This window comes from Lynx canadensis, chromosome D1, assembly GCF_007474595.2.
Source record: "Lynx canadensis isolate LIC74 chromosome D1, mLynCan4.pri.v2, whole genome shotgun sequence".
Taxonomy (NCBI): domain Eukaryota; kingdom Metazoa; phylum Chordata; class Mammalia; order Carnivora; family Felidae; genus Lynx; species Lynx canadensis.
In genome coordinates, this window is record NC_044312.2 from 10,118,396 (window position 1) to 10,135,843 (window position 17,448).

The following is a 17,448-nucleotide window of genomic DNA, read 5'->3' on the forward strand; positions in this document are numbered from 1 at the left end:
CCCGATGTGGGGCTTGAACTCACGGACCTCGAGATCATGACCTGAGTTGAAGTCGGACACTTAATTGACTGAGCCACCCAGGTGCCCCTATATTCCATTATTTAAATAGATAATTTCTACTGTAATCATATGTACCAAGATGATTAATAATCTTATTTGTTCTTTAGCATAATTCTGATAAATTTGAAAAAATTTAAAGTAAATGGAATACATAATATATACATAAGATATGAAGATTATTATTTCTTAAAGCTTAGGAACCCATTTTAACTTGGAGAATGTCAAGTATTTCATATCCTCTTATGCTATTTTCCTGGCTATAGGGTAAAAATCAGACTTATTTTAGGAGTCACCAGTTTGGAGTGTTATTTTCAACCTTCTAAGTGTGAGTTTTTTGACAGGGGAGTAAGGGTCAGAAGAATGTAAGTAGTTCTTCTCCGTTGGATTTCAGGATATACTCAAAAGGTGTCATCTCTTACTCAAGTTTTCAAACTAAACAGGTTGCGCTGGGAACCCATTCCAATTCCTTATCTCTGTATTTGAAGGCATTCATTTGCCCCTGTGTTTTTCTTACTGATATTTGTCTTTCTGTTTTTGCTGCTGTCTGAAGGTACAATCACTGGTTTGATGGGATGGCTTTGCTTCACCAGTTCAGGATGGAGAAGGGCACAGTGACGTATAGAAGCAAGTTCCTACAGAGTGATACTTATAAGGCCAATACTGTTCATGATCGAATTGTGATCTCAGAATTTGGCACGCTGGCTGTCCCTGACCCCTGCAAGAATGTTTTTGAACGTTTCTTATCAAAGTTTGAAGTGCCTGGTAAGCAGCCTTTTACTGTGCTCAGAATTTCTGGGTGATAGTGATGACTATTTAATTATGATGTATGTCAATCTATATAAATACATATCTTGAAGTAGAATTTTTTTCTTTTTTTTTGGTATAAGAGGATGTTTAAACTGTGTTCTTGCTCTGACTGTGCTACAGTAAGTTGTGGTGTTTAAGTAACTCTGGGATTTGGTTTCAGCAATAACTGACAACACCAATGTCAACTATGTGCAGTACAAGGGTGACTACTACCTTAGTACTGAGACCAACTTTATGAACAAAGTGGACATCAAAACTCTGGAAAAAACTGAAAAGGTAAAATATAGTTTAAGAAAATGAATAAGGACGCCTGGGTGGCTCAGTTGTTTAAGTGTTTGATTGGGTCAGGTCATGATCTCATGGTTTGTGGGTAGGAGCCCTGCCTCAGGCTCCCTGCTGTCAGCACGGAGCCTACTTCAGATCCTTTGTCTCCCTCTCTCTCTGCCCCTCCTCTGCGCTCTCTCTCTCAAAAATAAAAAATAATGAACATTTACAAAAATGAATAAAATAGACCCTGACATTGCATTCCTTTCCGAATACTTTTTAGAGGGGTAGTTATCTGAAGAAGAAATTGGAGCCTTTATGAAACAAAGAAAAAAAAGTTACCCACTGATTCAGGGTATTACTCTGCACCTTCTGTCCTCAGTAGATCTAGCCCTGTGAGGTTGGTTTTCCTTAAAGATAATTCTAGATGTCTTCCTTAGTCCTAATATCTGAAGGCTATAGTAAAGGAAAAATACAATAGTACAGATTTAAGTTGGCCATTTCATGTTCTTCCTAGCTACAGATAGAATTGGATTAGAGACTGTCTAGGCCCCTCCTGCATTCACCTAACACATTAATAAAAATTAAATTAAATTTGGACCAGAACTTTAATTCTTATTTTTTGAACTTTCCTGCAATCTTGGTGGGGGATGGGGAATCCTTACTGGATAATCATTTTTGTCCATTTGATGGTGGTGGTGGTGGAGTTTTTATTTATTATTTAGTCTCAATTTCTTTAGAAGGAAAAATAATTTTGATTTCTTAGAGGTGAGACATTAGGGCTTAGACTATAGTTGTCATATCTTATTTTTAAGATATCTGACACATTCCTACTGTTGATAAATGTAAGTAGAGATCTTCCCATTTTAACACTTAAAAGTCTCTGATGGTCTTAAATTTGCAGGTAGACTGGAGGAAATTCATTGCTGTGAATGGAGCAACTGCACATCCTCACTATGACGCTGATGGAACAGCTTACAACATGGGGAACTCCTATGGGTCACGTGGTAAAGTTGGGAAGGAGGTCTTTTTAAAAATAATTAGGAGTTAACTATCTCCCCAGTGTTCCATTATAGTTAAGGTGTAGACATAGGGAACTTTGTTTAAAAGGGTCAGAAGGAAATCTCCAAAGTTGCATAACTGAGCTGAAGGTACCTAATTTACTGTGTTCTATGGTCCTTTTGCACATATGCTTAGCAACTGATTTGCTATTTGACCTTTTCAGCATGACTTACATTTTTTATGTTCTGTTGTGCTTTTTGGCTTACAGGCATTACAGGGATTTTCAGTATGTATTTCTCAAACTTGAATTTAAAAAAAAATCACACTATAAGTACAAGAAATTTAGAATGGTACAGCAAACAGATGTGGGGAAAGTACATTGTTCATTACATGGGAAAGGATTTATTTTTATTATGGGAAAAATACACTACAAAGTAAGTTAAGGTTATTGTGTGTTTGTATTTCCAGCCATTTACATCACATCTGTTTCCTGGTCATCCACAACTCCTTTTCCAACTGCCTACCAATCTGCTCCAGAAACTTCTAATAGCTAATAATGATAGCTAACATTTATTGAGTGCCTAGTATATCCTGGTGTTAAGCATTTTTCAATGTACTTTTTTAATTTAGTCCTTATAACGACTCTCTGAGAGAGGTACTATTACTGCCCCCATTTTACAGACAAGGGCAGTGAATCTGGAGACTGTGTAAGATACTTGGTTAGGCAAGTTTCTAGTGTGTAAGGCCAGTCTTGCCAGCAAGTCTGAATCACACCCAAAGTCACTCTGTTAGATTATCTTCGTAATTATTTATTACTGAGTACAGAAGACTGTCAGAGCATGCAAATTCATGTTCCTGTAACCTGAGTGCATGTCTCTCTGAAGAGAAATGGGTAGGTGTTCGATATTTCTGACTATCTGTCTTAACCTGTCCATCAGTCTATCATGTATAACCTGTGAAGCCTTTGTATGGTTTAGCTTTTGTGTAGGTTAATGTGTGCCTTTGGTGAGTAATTGGCTTTGCAGGGTGTTTGTGTCTACTTCTCCATATTGACATAGGTGACTGTGTATTAAAATGCACAGTGCAGGTTTGTTTTTTGCTGGCTCAAGTAGAGCTAGGTATCCTAAAACTTCATCACCCAGCTCTCTCTCCATATATATATGTATTTTTTAATGTTTATTTCTTTGGGAGAGAGAGAGAGTGAGAGAGTGTGAGCAGGAGAGGGGCAGAGAGAGAGAAGGAGACACAGAGAAGGAGAGAAGGCTTCAGGCTCTTAGCTGTCAGCACAGAGCCCGACGTGGGGCTTGAACTCATGAACCACAAGATCATGACCTGAGCTGAAGTCAGGATGCTTAACCGACTGAGCCACCCAGGCGCTCCTCTATCCTCTTCTTTATTACCTGATCTTGAGTAGGGAATGTGTTCTTCAAGGCTGTTATAGGAAACAGCAAACATCCTTTTAGGTAAAATGTTTCAGGAAATGGGTAAACTAACTCCGCAGTTTTTTGTCCCTCCATCTTTTTTGATCATTAAAAAAATTTCATTAAAAATGGTATCTATTCTATATACTTCTCTGGTCTGTTTTTTATTCCCCTAACAATGTATTAAAATATTATAATAATTATTTCTTATGTCAAGATACATTTCCCAGAATCAGGCTGCATAGAATTCTCCTAAGTAGATGACCTATTTTAAAAACTATTTTCTTGTTAATTAAAATATGGTTGACAAAAAGTACATTTCCTAATAAATTAAGTCTATTAATCAAGTAGATAACTGGTAACTAGTTCATAATATGATAGATACTGTTTAGCTTTTCTGAATTATATATTCTAAAATAAGTAGTCGTTAGATCAGTGGTTCTTAGCCTTTAGTGTGCCTCAGAATGTTCTGGAATGCTTCCTAGCAATGTAGATTACTGGGCTTTATCTTCAGAGAGTTTGGTTCAGTAGACCTGAAAAAGGACCAAGAATCTGCTTTTCAATCACCCCCTTACCCCTTATCTTGGCACATTTTAACAAGGTCCCCACGTGATTTTGGTGCAAGTGACTCCTGGATCTTTGAGAAACCCTGCCACCAGTCATCAGGGGCTGTGGCTGTTCTTGGTACTTTGCCTCAGTCTATTATACAAAGTCCTGAAGAGTCTCCCAGAGTTAGATGCAGTGTTGGGCAGGTCATTCCTCTGGGCATTCCTTTGTTGGGTGTTTCCTGGGTATGTGTCTGTCTTGCTCATGGCTTCACAACTTGCAGTTAGAACAGTTCATTAATTAATACTGGTTAAATTTAGTGAGTTTTGTCACTTAATCTAACCACTGAGATGAGCAATTCTTTATCTTCTAATCTCAACTGAAACTGAATCTCCTCCCCCCTCCCCCCCTTCCCCCTTCCCTCCTCCTCCTCCCCTCCTCCTCCCCTTCTCCCCTTCCTCCTCCCTGTCTTCCTCCCCCTCTCCCCCTCCTCCCTCCCTCCTCCCCTCCTCCTCCCTCTCTTCCTCCTCTCCCACCCCCTCCCCTCCTCTTCCTCCCCTTCCTCCTCCTCCTCCCCTTCCTCCTCCTCCTCTTCATCTTCCTCCTTCCTCGAATGTTCAGTTCAACCGGAGTTTTTGAACTGGAGCTCAAATGTACATGTAGCTGTAGAGAGGTTGTGTTTGGGAGAAATTTAGTGATTCTCATAATAAAGTGCTTGCTGGTAATTTCTGTCTTTAAGAAATAAAAAGCTTTTAACTGTTTAAGCGTTTCCCTGCATTTTTAAAGTCTTTAAAAAATGAACAAAAATCCTCTAAATAATCAATCCAAGTAGTTTTTAGTACTAATGAAATGTGTGTAATCTGTTAGGTAGTAATATGGTACTTTTGGAACTGTAGAACTGGTCTTTTATCACTTTTATAACTCATCACTGTCTAAAGCATGATGTTTTATATATAATGGGTGTGCAGAACACATCTATATCCTAACTCAGACCCCTTCAGTATTTTATATCAATTGGATATAAAATTGATATAAAATACTCAGTGTTTTTAGTAGGATGTCTAATAGGTGTTACAAAATTAACTTATTTAAAACCAGACTCCTGAACTTTTCCCCTAAATTTTCTCTGCCTAAAAGATTCCCCATTTAAGCTGATGGTAACTTCATCCTTCCAGTTGCTCAGGATGATAATTTTGGAATCATCCTTCACATCTGTCTCTCACATCTATATCCAGTTGGTCAAAAAGCAATTGCAGCAGTGCCTTCAAAATAAATTAAAAAATCCAACCACCTCATATGACCTCCACTGCTGGCATTCTGGTTTGAGCCCACCATCCTCTCGCATGTGAATTGGTGTAATAGCTTCTTAACTGGTCTCTGGGCATCTACCCTTGCCCCATTTCAGTTTATTGTCAGCATATCAGCCAATTATCTTTTTAGCCCACCCACCTCATCTCAGACTTTTCTTGCTTACTCTGACAGGGCGTCACTGGCCTTCATGCTATTATTTGGACACTTCAGGCTTACTTTTGGCTGAGAATCTTTGCATTTATTCTTGTCTCTGCCTGGAATGTGTTTCTCCCAGATATCCTCAAGCCTCTCTTCCTCACCTCCTCTTGGTCTTTTCTCAAATGTCACTGTCTTAGTGAAGCCTTCTCAGATCACCCTATCAACAATTGCAAACAGTGGCCCCCATCCCTATACACTTATTCCCAGTCCCTATAGATCTTATCATCATCCGATGCTTTATACTTTTACTTATTGGATGCTTTATTAGAATCTGAGCTTTGTAAAAGAAAAGGCTTGTGTACATTTGGACCCTGCTGTGTATAAGTGTCTGAAAGATAAACTTAGGACACTTAGAAGAGTGTTTGGAATATAGTTGACACTCAAGAAGTAATGGCTGAATAAATGGAGAACAGAAGGGTTATCTTGTTCCAAAAGAAGCTGAGTGTTTGCAAAGTTATGTGTTACCCCAGTTTTTCAGGACCAGCATTGGCAATTCTAATACCAGAAATATAATTCAATATGACCTCAGTATTTGTTTATTCACTGAACGATTTAAAACAATTTTTTAATGTTTATTTATTTTTGAGAGGTGGAGGAGAGGCAGAGAGAGAGGGAGACACAGAATCTGAAGGAGGCTCCAGGCTCCAAGCTCCGAGCTGTCAGCACAGAGCCCAATGCAGTGCTCAAACTCATGAACTGCGAGCTCATGACCTGAGCCAGAGTTGGATGCTTAACCGATGAGCCACCCTGGTGCCCCTATTCACTGAATAATTTAACAAACATAAGTTGTTAAGTAATCCATCATCAATAGCTATTTTTACTGTGCCTACTGAATGCTAAGTTCTTGCTTGGTACTGAGGATACAAAGATGAATCAGACACAATTCCTGCCCTTGAAGAGCTCACCAGTCTATTGGGAAGCAGATAAACAAGCACGAAATTATAGTGCAATAAGTGTATGACTGTACAGGATATAATCAGGGCATTGAGGAGAGGCACCAAATACCTTTGGGGTGGGGAAGAATCAGGGAGGGCTACTTGAGGAGTGGTTACCTGAGCTGGTTCTTGCAGAAGTAGTAAGATGAATAATTACATGAATGAAGGCAATTGCATGAATGCATTAAGAAAGGATAAGATGGGACTTGGAGTGACCCTAGGGATCCAGAGGACTGGAGAGGAGTTGGGTGTGGGGGCAAATGGAGATTGTAATTGTAGGGATTGGGGAATGGTGAGAGGGACAAGTAGAATTAGAGGATATTCTTGCCTGCTACCTGATCTTTTCCTATAAAGTAGAGAATGAGTTCATTTTTAGGGAGTGAGAGGGTAGTCTTTTGAGAGCATCAAAATGCAATAAACTTAGCTAGCAATCGTGAAAAAAAATGCAGTAAACCGTTGGTTGATTACTTTGTGTGTATCATTTTAAAACCTTAGCTAATGACTTTCATAAAGTTAATATTTTTTTTTTTATCCAAGTCTTTGTTTGAAATAACCTTTTATGGGTGCGCCTGGGTGGCTCAGTTGGTTAAGCATCTGACTTCGGCTCAGGTCATGATCTCATGGTTCCTGAGTGAGTTCGAGCCCCACATTGGGATCTCTGCTGGCGGTGCAGAGCCTGCTTCAGATCCTGTCTCCCTCTCTCTGCCCCTCCCCCACTTGTGCCTCACGCTCTCTCTCAAAAATAAATAAACATTAAAAAAAGAAATAACCCTTTATGAAATATGGATGTCATGCATATATTGCATAAATCTCTAATCCATGAGTGCAAGGGTTGTATTTTATTTTAGAATGTGTATAAATAAGACAGGACTTTGTTTTCCAGGTTCTTGCTATAATGTTATTCGAGTTCCTCCAGAGAAGGTGGATCTTGGGGAGACAATCCATGGAGCCCAGGTGATATGTTCTATTGCCTCTGCAGAGGGGATGAGACCTTCTTACTATCATAGCTTTGGTAAGCCCAAAGATAACACACATTACTTTGGGATGTGCCTTAAATGTCGCTGTAGCAGACAAGCTAGTGTTCGCATATACTGTGTTGATACCACTTATCAAAATATGCTGATGAGACCAAGGTTGCATTTTAATGCCACTTCAGTTTATTTTGTTTAGTTACATACTTTTTATCCTGGCAATTACTAAAAAATTGACAACATCAAAAGTGAACCAGAATGTAAATTATGGACTTTGGGTGCATTTGATGGGTTGTCAGTTTGTCAGCTGTTGCAAATGTACCAACCACTCTAGTGGGGGATGTTGATGTTAGGGAGGCTGTGTGTGTGGGGGGACAGGGTATAAAGTCTCTGTGCCTTCCCTTTAATTGTGTTACAAACCTGAAACTGCTCTACAAAAGTAAAGTCTTAGTAGAAAAAAATTATTTGACCATAAAAAAAATTGACAGAATTCAAAATTTTAGGTAACTTTAAAGCCATAGGTAATTATTTTCATGAAAAGGTCTTGACTATGTTTTTTGGGGGGGGGGAAATTCATATTCTGTTTGATAGCTTCAGCTTTTTCTCAGAATATTTATTTTCTGCATTCTAAACCTTTATAGCCAATCTGCTGCTGAATCTTAACCTTCAGGATAAATAGCAAAAGGATTACAGAAGAAACATCTTGATCACAAATGACACTTTAATATTATGCGTCTTCACTTGGTTCATAAACTGACCAATTTAAAAAGAAAAATAAGGAAGATAAAAAGCAAGCTGTGAGCATTCAACCCAAGCTGTTCTGAGCAGTTCCCTTTTTTATGTAGGAACAAGAAATATGTAAGGCAAAGCTGGGAAGCAGTGGAGAATTATTTCTGTCTGGCTTTTGTTTAGGTTAGAAGTATTATGTCCTGGCATTCAGATAAATCCCCATAACCGTCACATTTCAGACAATTCTAATTTACTAAATCCCATTTTATTATTTGCTGGAACCTTTCAGGAATGACAAGGAACTACATAATCTTCATTGAACAACCTCTAAAGATGAATTTGTGGAAAGTTGTCACTTCTAAAATCCGGGGAAAGTCCTTTGCAGATGGAATAAGCTGGGAACCCCAGTATAATACACGGTTTCATGTGGTAGATAAGCACACTGGACAGGTGGAGTATCTTGACTATGTTTGTTTTGAAAATGGACAAATCTGTATATGGTTGATTTTTTTTCTGTCACTGGGTATTGCTGGTATAAGACATTCGTAATCAAGGATATTACCTTCTTCCGTAGGTGGGGCTAGCTACTTATTAATGAGTACAGTGGGTTTTGCATATTAGAAAATTGTAAGGAATGGTTTTACTTTTAATTATCTGATTCAACTAAAATGGCATCTAAGAAACCTTGGCATATTAGCATGAATTTTTCCATGTCATAATATTTGCTAAAGAGAATGTTGTTCACATAGAAGTCTTCTGTAACTTTTGCAATGATAATTTTTTGCTTGGTTCTATGACTTCTTGGTATGTAAATATGATAATCCTACCAAAGTCCAAAGTGCGTTTGTTAAATATCTTTCTATACTCCTGTTTAGTAACGCTATGGTATTTTGTCTTCTTTTTGCCTTTCTAAAGAGATGACATCCTAAATTTACTGTACCCTAATTTCATTACAAAAAATCCTATTTTGATAATAAGTGCATTTTTCAAATAATCACTTAACTCATCATAAGCTACTTAATGGCAGTATTTTCTCTTTTTTTTAATAGTTTTATAAAGTTTATTTATTTACTTTGAGAGAGAGAGAGAGAGAGAGCGCACCAGCAAGGGAGAAGCAGAGAGAGGGAGCTAGAGAATCCAAAGCAGTCTCTGCATTGTCAGTGCAGAGCCCAAGGGGCTCCATCTCCCAAACCACGAGATCTGACATGGGCCAAAACCAAGAATTGGACGCTTAACTTACTGGGCCACCCAGGTGCCTCAAAAGCAGTATTTTCTATTCAATCATGTAAGATAAAGTCTAGGATTTATTTATACCTCAAAACATTGGGCCCTATTTCATAAGGACTTTTAAGTTAGTTGTGACAGTTGATTGGTTTATATCAAATATCCCCAGTTCATTGATTAATATGAAATGTGATGACCTAAGCAAGCAATGCTTAAATCAAAGTGTTTGCTTCTATGTTCCACATTCTACCTTTTATACTTACTAGGCCTGTCACTTAAAGGGGAGGAAGGAATCTTTTTAATTTAAACTTTGTGGATCTGTTCCTTAAAGAAAAAAAGAAAATATCTCTTTTTCTTTGTATTTTCCCTACAGCTTCTTCCAGGGATGTACTACAGTAAACCTTTTGTTACTTTTCATCACATCAATGCCTTTGAGGACCAGGGCTGTGTTGTAATTGATTTGTGCTGTCAAGATGATGGAAGAAGCCTAGAAGTTTACCAACTACAGAATCTCAGGAAAGTTGGGGAAGGGCTTGATCAGGTAAACATCTCTGACTTGTCAGAAGTTGCCAACATAATTTTGAACTGGCCAGGTTCTGGCTGCTTCTCTTGCTTCTTTGGCAGATAAGGAAGTAGAACGGTTTTAAAGCATTGAAGGCACAGCTTTGTCATTTACTTCTTTAATACTTAAAAATAATTTGAGTTACTTACTTAATACCTGATAAATTAAAAGCATATTAAAGAAAACAAAGAGATGTGTTTTGGAGCACTGTGTGATTAGTTCCTTATTACACTTGAGAACTAAACGTGCTTCAGTTTCCTGGAAGGGATGGCAAATGGACTATAATATCTTAATTCTCTGATAATAGAAGCTGTTTTGGTTCTTCCAGCTGAGGGCATTCACTTTTTCCTGATACTGAATCCAAGGTAAAAATTTCCTGGATTATGTAATGCAAATTGTTTCGGACTGTAACTTTACTTAAAATTTTTTTTAAAACATTGATTTAATTTTATTTTATCTTTTAAGTTTACTTATTTATTTAGAGAGAGAGTAAGAGAGAGAGAGAGAGAGTACATTCAGTCATGAGTTGGGGTGGAGCAGAGAGAATACTGAGCAGGCTCTGTGCTGTCAGCTTGGAGCCTGATGCAGGGCTCGAACTCATAAAGTGTGAGATCATGTCTTGAGCTGAGATCAAGAGTCGGATACTTAACTAGACTGAGCCACCCAGGCACCCCTAAAGTTAACTTTTCTTACAAAGCTTACTTATTTGTTATTATAGCTGTCTGATAGGTCTTGATATCTGCAGTATAAGTCCTAGCTCTTTTCTTTTTAAAGATTGCCTGGATTTTTCTTGGCCTTTTTGCATTTCCATACGTTTAGAGTCAACATGTCAGTTTTTGCAAATTAAGAAAAAACAAAATCTGATTGGAATCATGTTGCAACTACAGATCAATTTGAGGATAATTGATGTCTTTACAACAGTAAGAAATGTTGAATCTTCCAATCCATGAACATGGAATATCTTTCCATTTATTTGAGTCTTTTAAAAATTTCTCTCAGTAATGTTTATAAAGTTTTTGGTCAGGATATTGCATATCTTTTGTTAAATTTATCTGTAGGCATTCAGGTTTAGTTTTGAAACTATTATAAATGGTATATTTGATTAATTATTATTATTATTTTTAAAATATTTTATTTTTAAGTAATCTCTACACTCGATATGGGGTGTGAACCTACAATTCCAATATCAAGTGTTGCACACTCCAGTGACTGAGCCAGCAAGGCATCCCAGTCTTTTCTTTTAATTGTTAAGTTTTTTTATTCAAGTGTAGTTGACATACAATATTATATTAGGCACACAACATAGTGATTTAACATTTATATACATTATGAGTTGATCGTCACAATAAATCTAGTATCTTCTGTCACCATAGAAAGTTGTTACATATTATTAACTATACTCTCTATGCTGTACATTGTATCCTCATGTCCTATTTATTTTATAACTGGGCTTTTATACTTTTTAATCCCTTCCCCTGTTTTGCCCATCCCTATACTCTCCCCTCTGGCAGATACCAGATTGTTCTCTGTTACCATTTTTAGCATCACGTTTGCTTTAGATTTCCCCTCCTCCTCCCCCTCCTCCTCCTCCTCCTCCCCCTCCCCCTCCCCCTCTCCCTCCTCATCCTCGTCCTCGTCCTCGTCCTCCTCCTCCTCCTCCTCCTTCTTCTTCTTCTTTAATTTAAATTCAAGTTAGTTAACATACAGTGTAGTCTTGGTTTCAGGATTAGAACCCAGGGATTCATCTCTTACATGTGACACCCAGTGCTCATCCCAACAGGTGCCCTACTTAATGCCCATCACCCATTTAACCCATCCTCCCACCCACCGCCCCTTCAGCAATGCTCAGCTTGTTCTCTGTATTTAAGAATCTCTTATGGTTTGCCTCCCTCTCTGTTTTTATCTTATTTTTTACTCCCCTTCCCCTATGTTCATCTGTTGTGTTTCTCAAATTACACATACAAGTATATATGAGTGAAATCATATGATGTCTGTTTTTTCTCTGACTTATTTTGCTTAGTTTTTAAGCTTTCATTTTCTGTTTTTGCTGGTATATAGAAATGCAGTTGATTTTGTATATTGATTTCTTATTTAAATATCTTGCTAAATTCACTTATTAGGGTTTGAATAGTTGACTATAGATTATTTTTGATTTTCTATGTATATAATCATGTTATCTGAAAATAATGACAGTTTCATTTCTTTCTTTCCAGTCCTTATATGTCTTTTATTTCTTTTTCATGCCTTATTATATTGGCGAGGACCTCAAATTGAAAAGAAGTAGTTATAGCAGTAATCATTTTCCCCTTCTCATCTGGAAAATGTTTAATAATTCACTATTAAGTATGAAATTCCTACAGGTATTTTTGCAGATACCTCTATCAGGTTATCTTAATGGTGCTTTTGATGAATAAGCATGTTCCAATCTATCAATTTTTTTCTTTATGAGTAATACATTGTACATCCTATTTCAGACATCTTCCCATGATAAGGTCATAACAATATTTTCCCATATTACCTCTACAAGAGTTTTTAATTCTAAAAATTAAGTACTCATATATGCGTTATTCTGTTTTAGATTTATATTCTGTTCCATTGGTCTACTTCGGTATTCCTGTGCCAGTATCCCACTGTGCTGATTAATATCACTGTATGAAAACTCTTGATGTTTAGTAGATAAGGTCCTCCTAATATTTCCTTCTATAATGAGTGTCATGGCCATTCCTGGCCCGCTATAACTTTTTAAATTAAAAAAAATTTTTTTTTTTTATTTTAGAGAGAGAGAGCAAGCAGGGGAGAGGGGTAGAGGGAGAGAGAGAGAGAATATCCCAAGCAGGCCCCATGCTCAATAAGGAGCCCAACGCAGGGCTTGATCCCATGATCCTGGGATCATGACCTGCCCCGAAATCAAGAGTTGGGTGCTCAACCAACTGAGCAACCCAGGTGTCCCTACATTTAAAAAAAATTTTTTTTAATGTTTATTTATTTGTGAGAGAGAGAGACAGACAGACAGAGCATGAGTGGGGGAGGAGCAGAGAGAGAGGGAGGCACAGAATCTGAAATAGGCTCCAGGCTCTGAGCTGTCAGCACAGAGCCTGATGTGGGTCTCAAACCCATGAACTCTGAAACCATGACCTGAGCCGAAGTCAGACACTGAACTGATTGAACCATGTAGGCACCCCCCCTACATTTTTATATACATTTTAGAATCAGCTTTTCAGTTTCTACACACACACACACACACACACACACACACACAGAACAACAAAAAAACCTGTCAGATTTTAATTGCATTTGCACTGAATCTGCGTATTAATTTGAGAGAAAGTTAATATCTTTTTTTATATATATATGAAATTTATTGACAAATTGGTTTCCATACAACACCCAGTGCTCATCCCAAAAGGTGCCCTACTCAGTACCCATCACCCACCCTCCCCTCCCTCCCACCCCCCAGCAACCCTCAGTTCTCAGTTTTTAACAGTCTCTTATGCTTTGGCTCTCTCCCACTCTAACCTCTTTTTTTTTTTTTTTCCTTCCCCTCCCCCATGGGTTCCTGTTAAGTTTCTCAGGATCCACATAAGAGTGAAACCATACGGTATCTGTCTTTCTCTGTATGGCTTATTTCACTTAGCATCACACTCTCCAGTTCCATCCACGTTGCTACAAAAGGCCATATTTCATTATTTCTCATTGCCACGTAGTATTCCATTGTGTATATAAACCACAATTTCTTTATCCATTCATCAGTTGATGGACATTTAGGCTCTTTCCATAATTTGGCTATTGTTGAGAGTGCTGCTATGAACATTGGGGTACAAGTGCCCCTATGCATCAGTACTCCTGTATCTCTTGGATAAATTCCTAGCAGTGCTATTGCTGGGTCATAGGGTAGGTCTATTTTTAATTTTCTGAGGAACCTCCACACTGCTTTCCAGAGCGGCTGCACCAATTTGCATTCCCACCAACAGTGCAAGAGGGTTCCCGTTTCTCCACATCCTCTCCAGCATCTATAGTCTCCTGATTTGTTCATTTTGGCCACTCTGACTGGCGTGAGGTGATATCTCATTGTGGTTTTGATTTGTATTTCCCTGATGATGAGTGATGTGGAGCATTTTTTCCTGTGTCAGTTGGCCATCTGGATGTCTTCTTTAGAGAAGTGTCTATTCATGTTTTCTGCCCATTTCTTCACTGGGTTATTTGTTTTTCGGGTGTGGAGTTTGGTGAGCTCTTTATAGATTTTAGATACTAGCCCTTTGTCCGATATGTCATTTGCAAATATCTTTTCCCATTCCGTTGGTTGCCTTTTAGTTTTGTTGGTTGTTTCCTTTGCTGTGCAGAAGCTTTTTATCTTCATAAGGTCCCAGTAATTCACTTTTGCTTTTAATTCCCTTGCCTTTGGGGATGTGTCGAGGAAGAGATTGCTACGGCTGAGGTCAGAGAGGTCTTTTCCTGCTTTCTCCTCTAAGGTTTTGATGGTTTCCTGTCTCACATTTAGGTCCTTTATCCATTTTGAGTTTATTTTTGTAAATGGTGTGAGAAAGTGGTCTAGTTTCAACCTTCTGCATGTTGCTGTCCAGTTCTCCCAGCACCATTTGTTAAAGAGGCTGTCTTTTTTCCATTGGATGTTCTTTCCTGCTTTGTCAAAGATGAGTTGGCCATACGTTTGTGGGTCTAGTTCTGGGGTTTCTATTCTATTCCATTGGTCTGTGTGTCTGTTTTTGTGCTAGAGAAGGTAAATATCTTTACACAATGTTGATTCTTCTAGTACATGAACACAATTTATCTTTCCATTTTATCACTTCTTTAAAGTGTTTTATAGCTATCTGGGTATGCATTTTATATGTCTTTTTTATTATAAAGAATATTATTAAATTATTAGATTTACTCCTAGGTATTTACTTTTGCTTTCATTTATGTTAATACTGCTGTATAGCAATATGTTTGATTTTAGTTTCTTTATCTTGTGCTCAGTTAATGAATACAGTAATTCAGTAATTCTAATAATTTATAGATTCTTTTAGATTTTCTACATCTACAATCATATCTTATACAAGTAATGACAGTTTTCTTTCCAAACTAGTTATTGATTTTCATTTTCTTGCCTTTCTTCATTGGACCTTCAGTACAGTGTTGAATGCAAGTGGAGATGGTTAGCATCCTTATCTGGTGCCCAATATGAGAGGAAAAGTCTTCAACATTTTACTGTTAGGTATGCTGTTTGCTATAGATTTAAACAAGCAAACAAACTAATAGACTTTGTTTTTTAGAGAAGTTTTAGATTTAAAGAAAAATCAAGCAGAACCTGGAAAGCACTCCCATGTATATTCCCTTCCTCTAATATCCCCAGATTCCCCTATTGTTGACATCTTGCCTTGGTGTGGTATATTTGTTACCATTGATGAACCAATATTTATATATTATTACTACCTAAAGTCTGTAATTTACACTGGATTCACTCTGTGTTGTACAATTCTATGGGTTTTGACAAATGCATAAAGTCATGTATCTACCATTATAGTACCATACAGACTAGTTTTCCTACCTTTAAAATACCACATTCCATCTTCTTCCCTCCCCACTTCTCTCAACACCTAGCAACTAGTAATCTTTTTACTGTCCCTATACTTTCTCCTTTTTCAAGATGTCATGTAATTGGAATCCTAGAGTATGTAGCCTTTTCAGACTTGCTTTTTCCTCATAGTAATATATATTTAAAGTTTCTTCAGGTCTTTTGGTGTCTTGATAGCTCATTTTTTTCATCACTGAATGATATGCTGTTGTATGTATGTACTACGGTTTGTTTATCCATTCATTTATTGGAGGATACCTTGGTTACTTTCAGTTTTTGGCAAATATAAATAAAACTGCTGTTAACATTTGTGGGCAGATTTTGTGTGGACATAAGTTATTGACACATTTTTAAAAAAATGTTTATTTTTTGAGAGACAGAGAAACAGAGCACGAACAGGGGAGGAGCAGACAGAGAGGGAGAAACAGAATCTGAAGCAGGCTCCAGGTTCTGAGCTGTCAATACATAGCCTGACGCTGGGCTCGAACTCAAAAATCATGACTGGAACTGAAGTTGGATGCTTAACTGACTGAGCCACCCAGGTGCCCCAATAGATTCTTTTTTTTTTTAAATTTTTTTTTTTTCAACGTTTATTTATTTTCGGGACAGAGAGAGACAGAGCATGAACAGGGGAGGGGCAGAGAGAGAGGGAGACACAGAATCGGAAACAGGCTCCAGGCTCTGAGCCATCAGCCCAGAGCCCGACACGGGGCTCGAACTCACGGACCGCGAGATCGTGACCTGGCTGAAGTCGGACGCTTAACCGACTGCGCCACCCAGGCGCCCCAATAGATTCTTTTTTAAAGATAATTTTTCTCACTTAGGAAAGTTCCCTTTTACTTCTAGTTTACTAAGAACTTTAATTATGGATGGATGTTGGATTTTATCAAGTGTTTTTTCAATAGTTTTGAGATAATCCTCTGACGTATCCTTTATGTCATCAATGTGGTAAAGTACATTGATTGATTGAAGAAATGTTTGTAATAACAGCTATTTATTGATTTTTGAATGTGAAGCTTTCCCTTCTATTCCTGAATCAAATCCCAATTGGTTGCTGTGTATTTTTCTTTAAATATTGTTGGACTTACTTTGCTAATATTTTGTTTAGGATTTTGTTGCATGTATTTTATGAATAAAATTGGCCTACAATTTTTCTTTCTTATAATATCCTTGTTAAGTTTTGGTATTAAGGTTTTGCTGATCTCATATAGTGAGTTGGAAATTGTTCTCTTTTCTCTACATGAGAATGTATAAGATTGGCATTATTTCTTAAACGTTTGGAATAATTCAAGAAGTAAGCCATCTGGGCCTGTATATTTCCTTACAGTTAGATCTTAAATTATGAATTGTATTTTAATAATACAATATTATTCTGATTTTCTATTTTTTATTGTGTCAGATTTGGTAAATTGATTTTTTTGAGAAATTTATGTCATCTAAAATTTCAAATTTATTTATCTGATGTCATTTGTGATATCATTCTATGATTTGAAAAAAATGTACCTATGGTTAATTGATGCCACCTGTTTTTATCCCTATATGGTAATTTTTCCTTTCTTTTTCGTGCATTTGCTTAGGCTTGCCAGGGTCTTATCAATTTAATGAAGCTTTTCAAAAACAACTATCTTTCTGGCTTGGTTGATCCTCTTTAATGTGTGTGTGTTTTCCATTTCATCAGTTTCTATTCTTATTTTTATTATTTCCTTTCCTTCTTTCTTCATACAACACCCAGGGCTCGTCACAAGTGCCCTACTTAATCTCCACCACCCATTTAGCCCATCCCCTGCCCACTTCCCCTCCGGCAACATCTCACTTTGTTCTCTATAGTTAAGAGTCTGTTTTATGG

At 37.5% G+C, this 17,448-nt stretch overlaps 1 protein-coding gene across 5 annotated transcripts in view; it reads left to right on the forward strand.

Annotated features, from left to right (window-relative positions):
• LOC115524573 (testis-expressed protein 12) overlaps positions 1–17,448 on the forward strand; it is a 50,521-nt gene that overhangs the window by 21,314 nt on the left and 11,759 nt on the right. For 3 of the 5 annotated variants that reach the window (XM_030330955.2, XM_030330954.1, XM_030330958.1), the window contains 7 exons: positions 611–822; positions 1,028–1,143; positions 2,036–2,138; positions 7,428–7,556; positions 8,534–8,694; positions 9,842–10,009; positions 12,244–12,390. In XM_030330955.2, coding sequence (XP_030186815.1) covers positions 611–822; positions 1,028–1,143; positions 2,036–2,138; positions 7,428–7,556; positions 8,534–8,694; positions 9,842–10,009; positions 12,244–12,390 — 1,036 coding nt within the window. Of the gene's footprint in view, positions 1–610; positions 823–1,027; positions 1,144–2,035; positions 2,139–7,427; positions 7,557–8,533; positions 8,695–9,841; positions 10,010–12,243; positions 12,391–15,156; positions 15,243–17,448 lie in introns of all 5 variants that reach the window. The other 2 variants (XM_030330957.1, XM_030330956.1) reach the window with 2 other exon arrangements.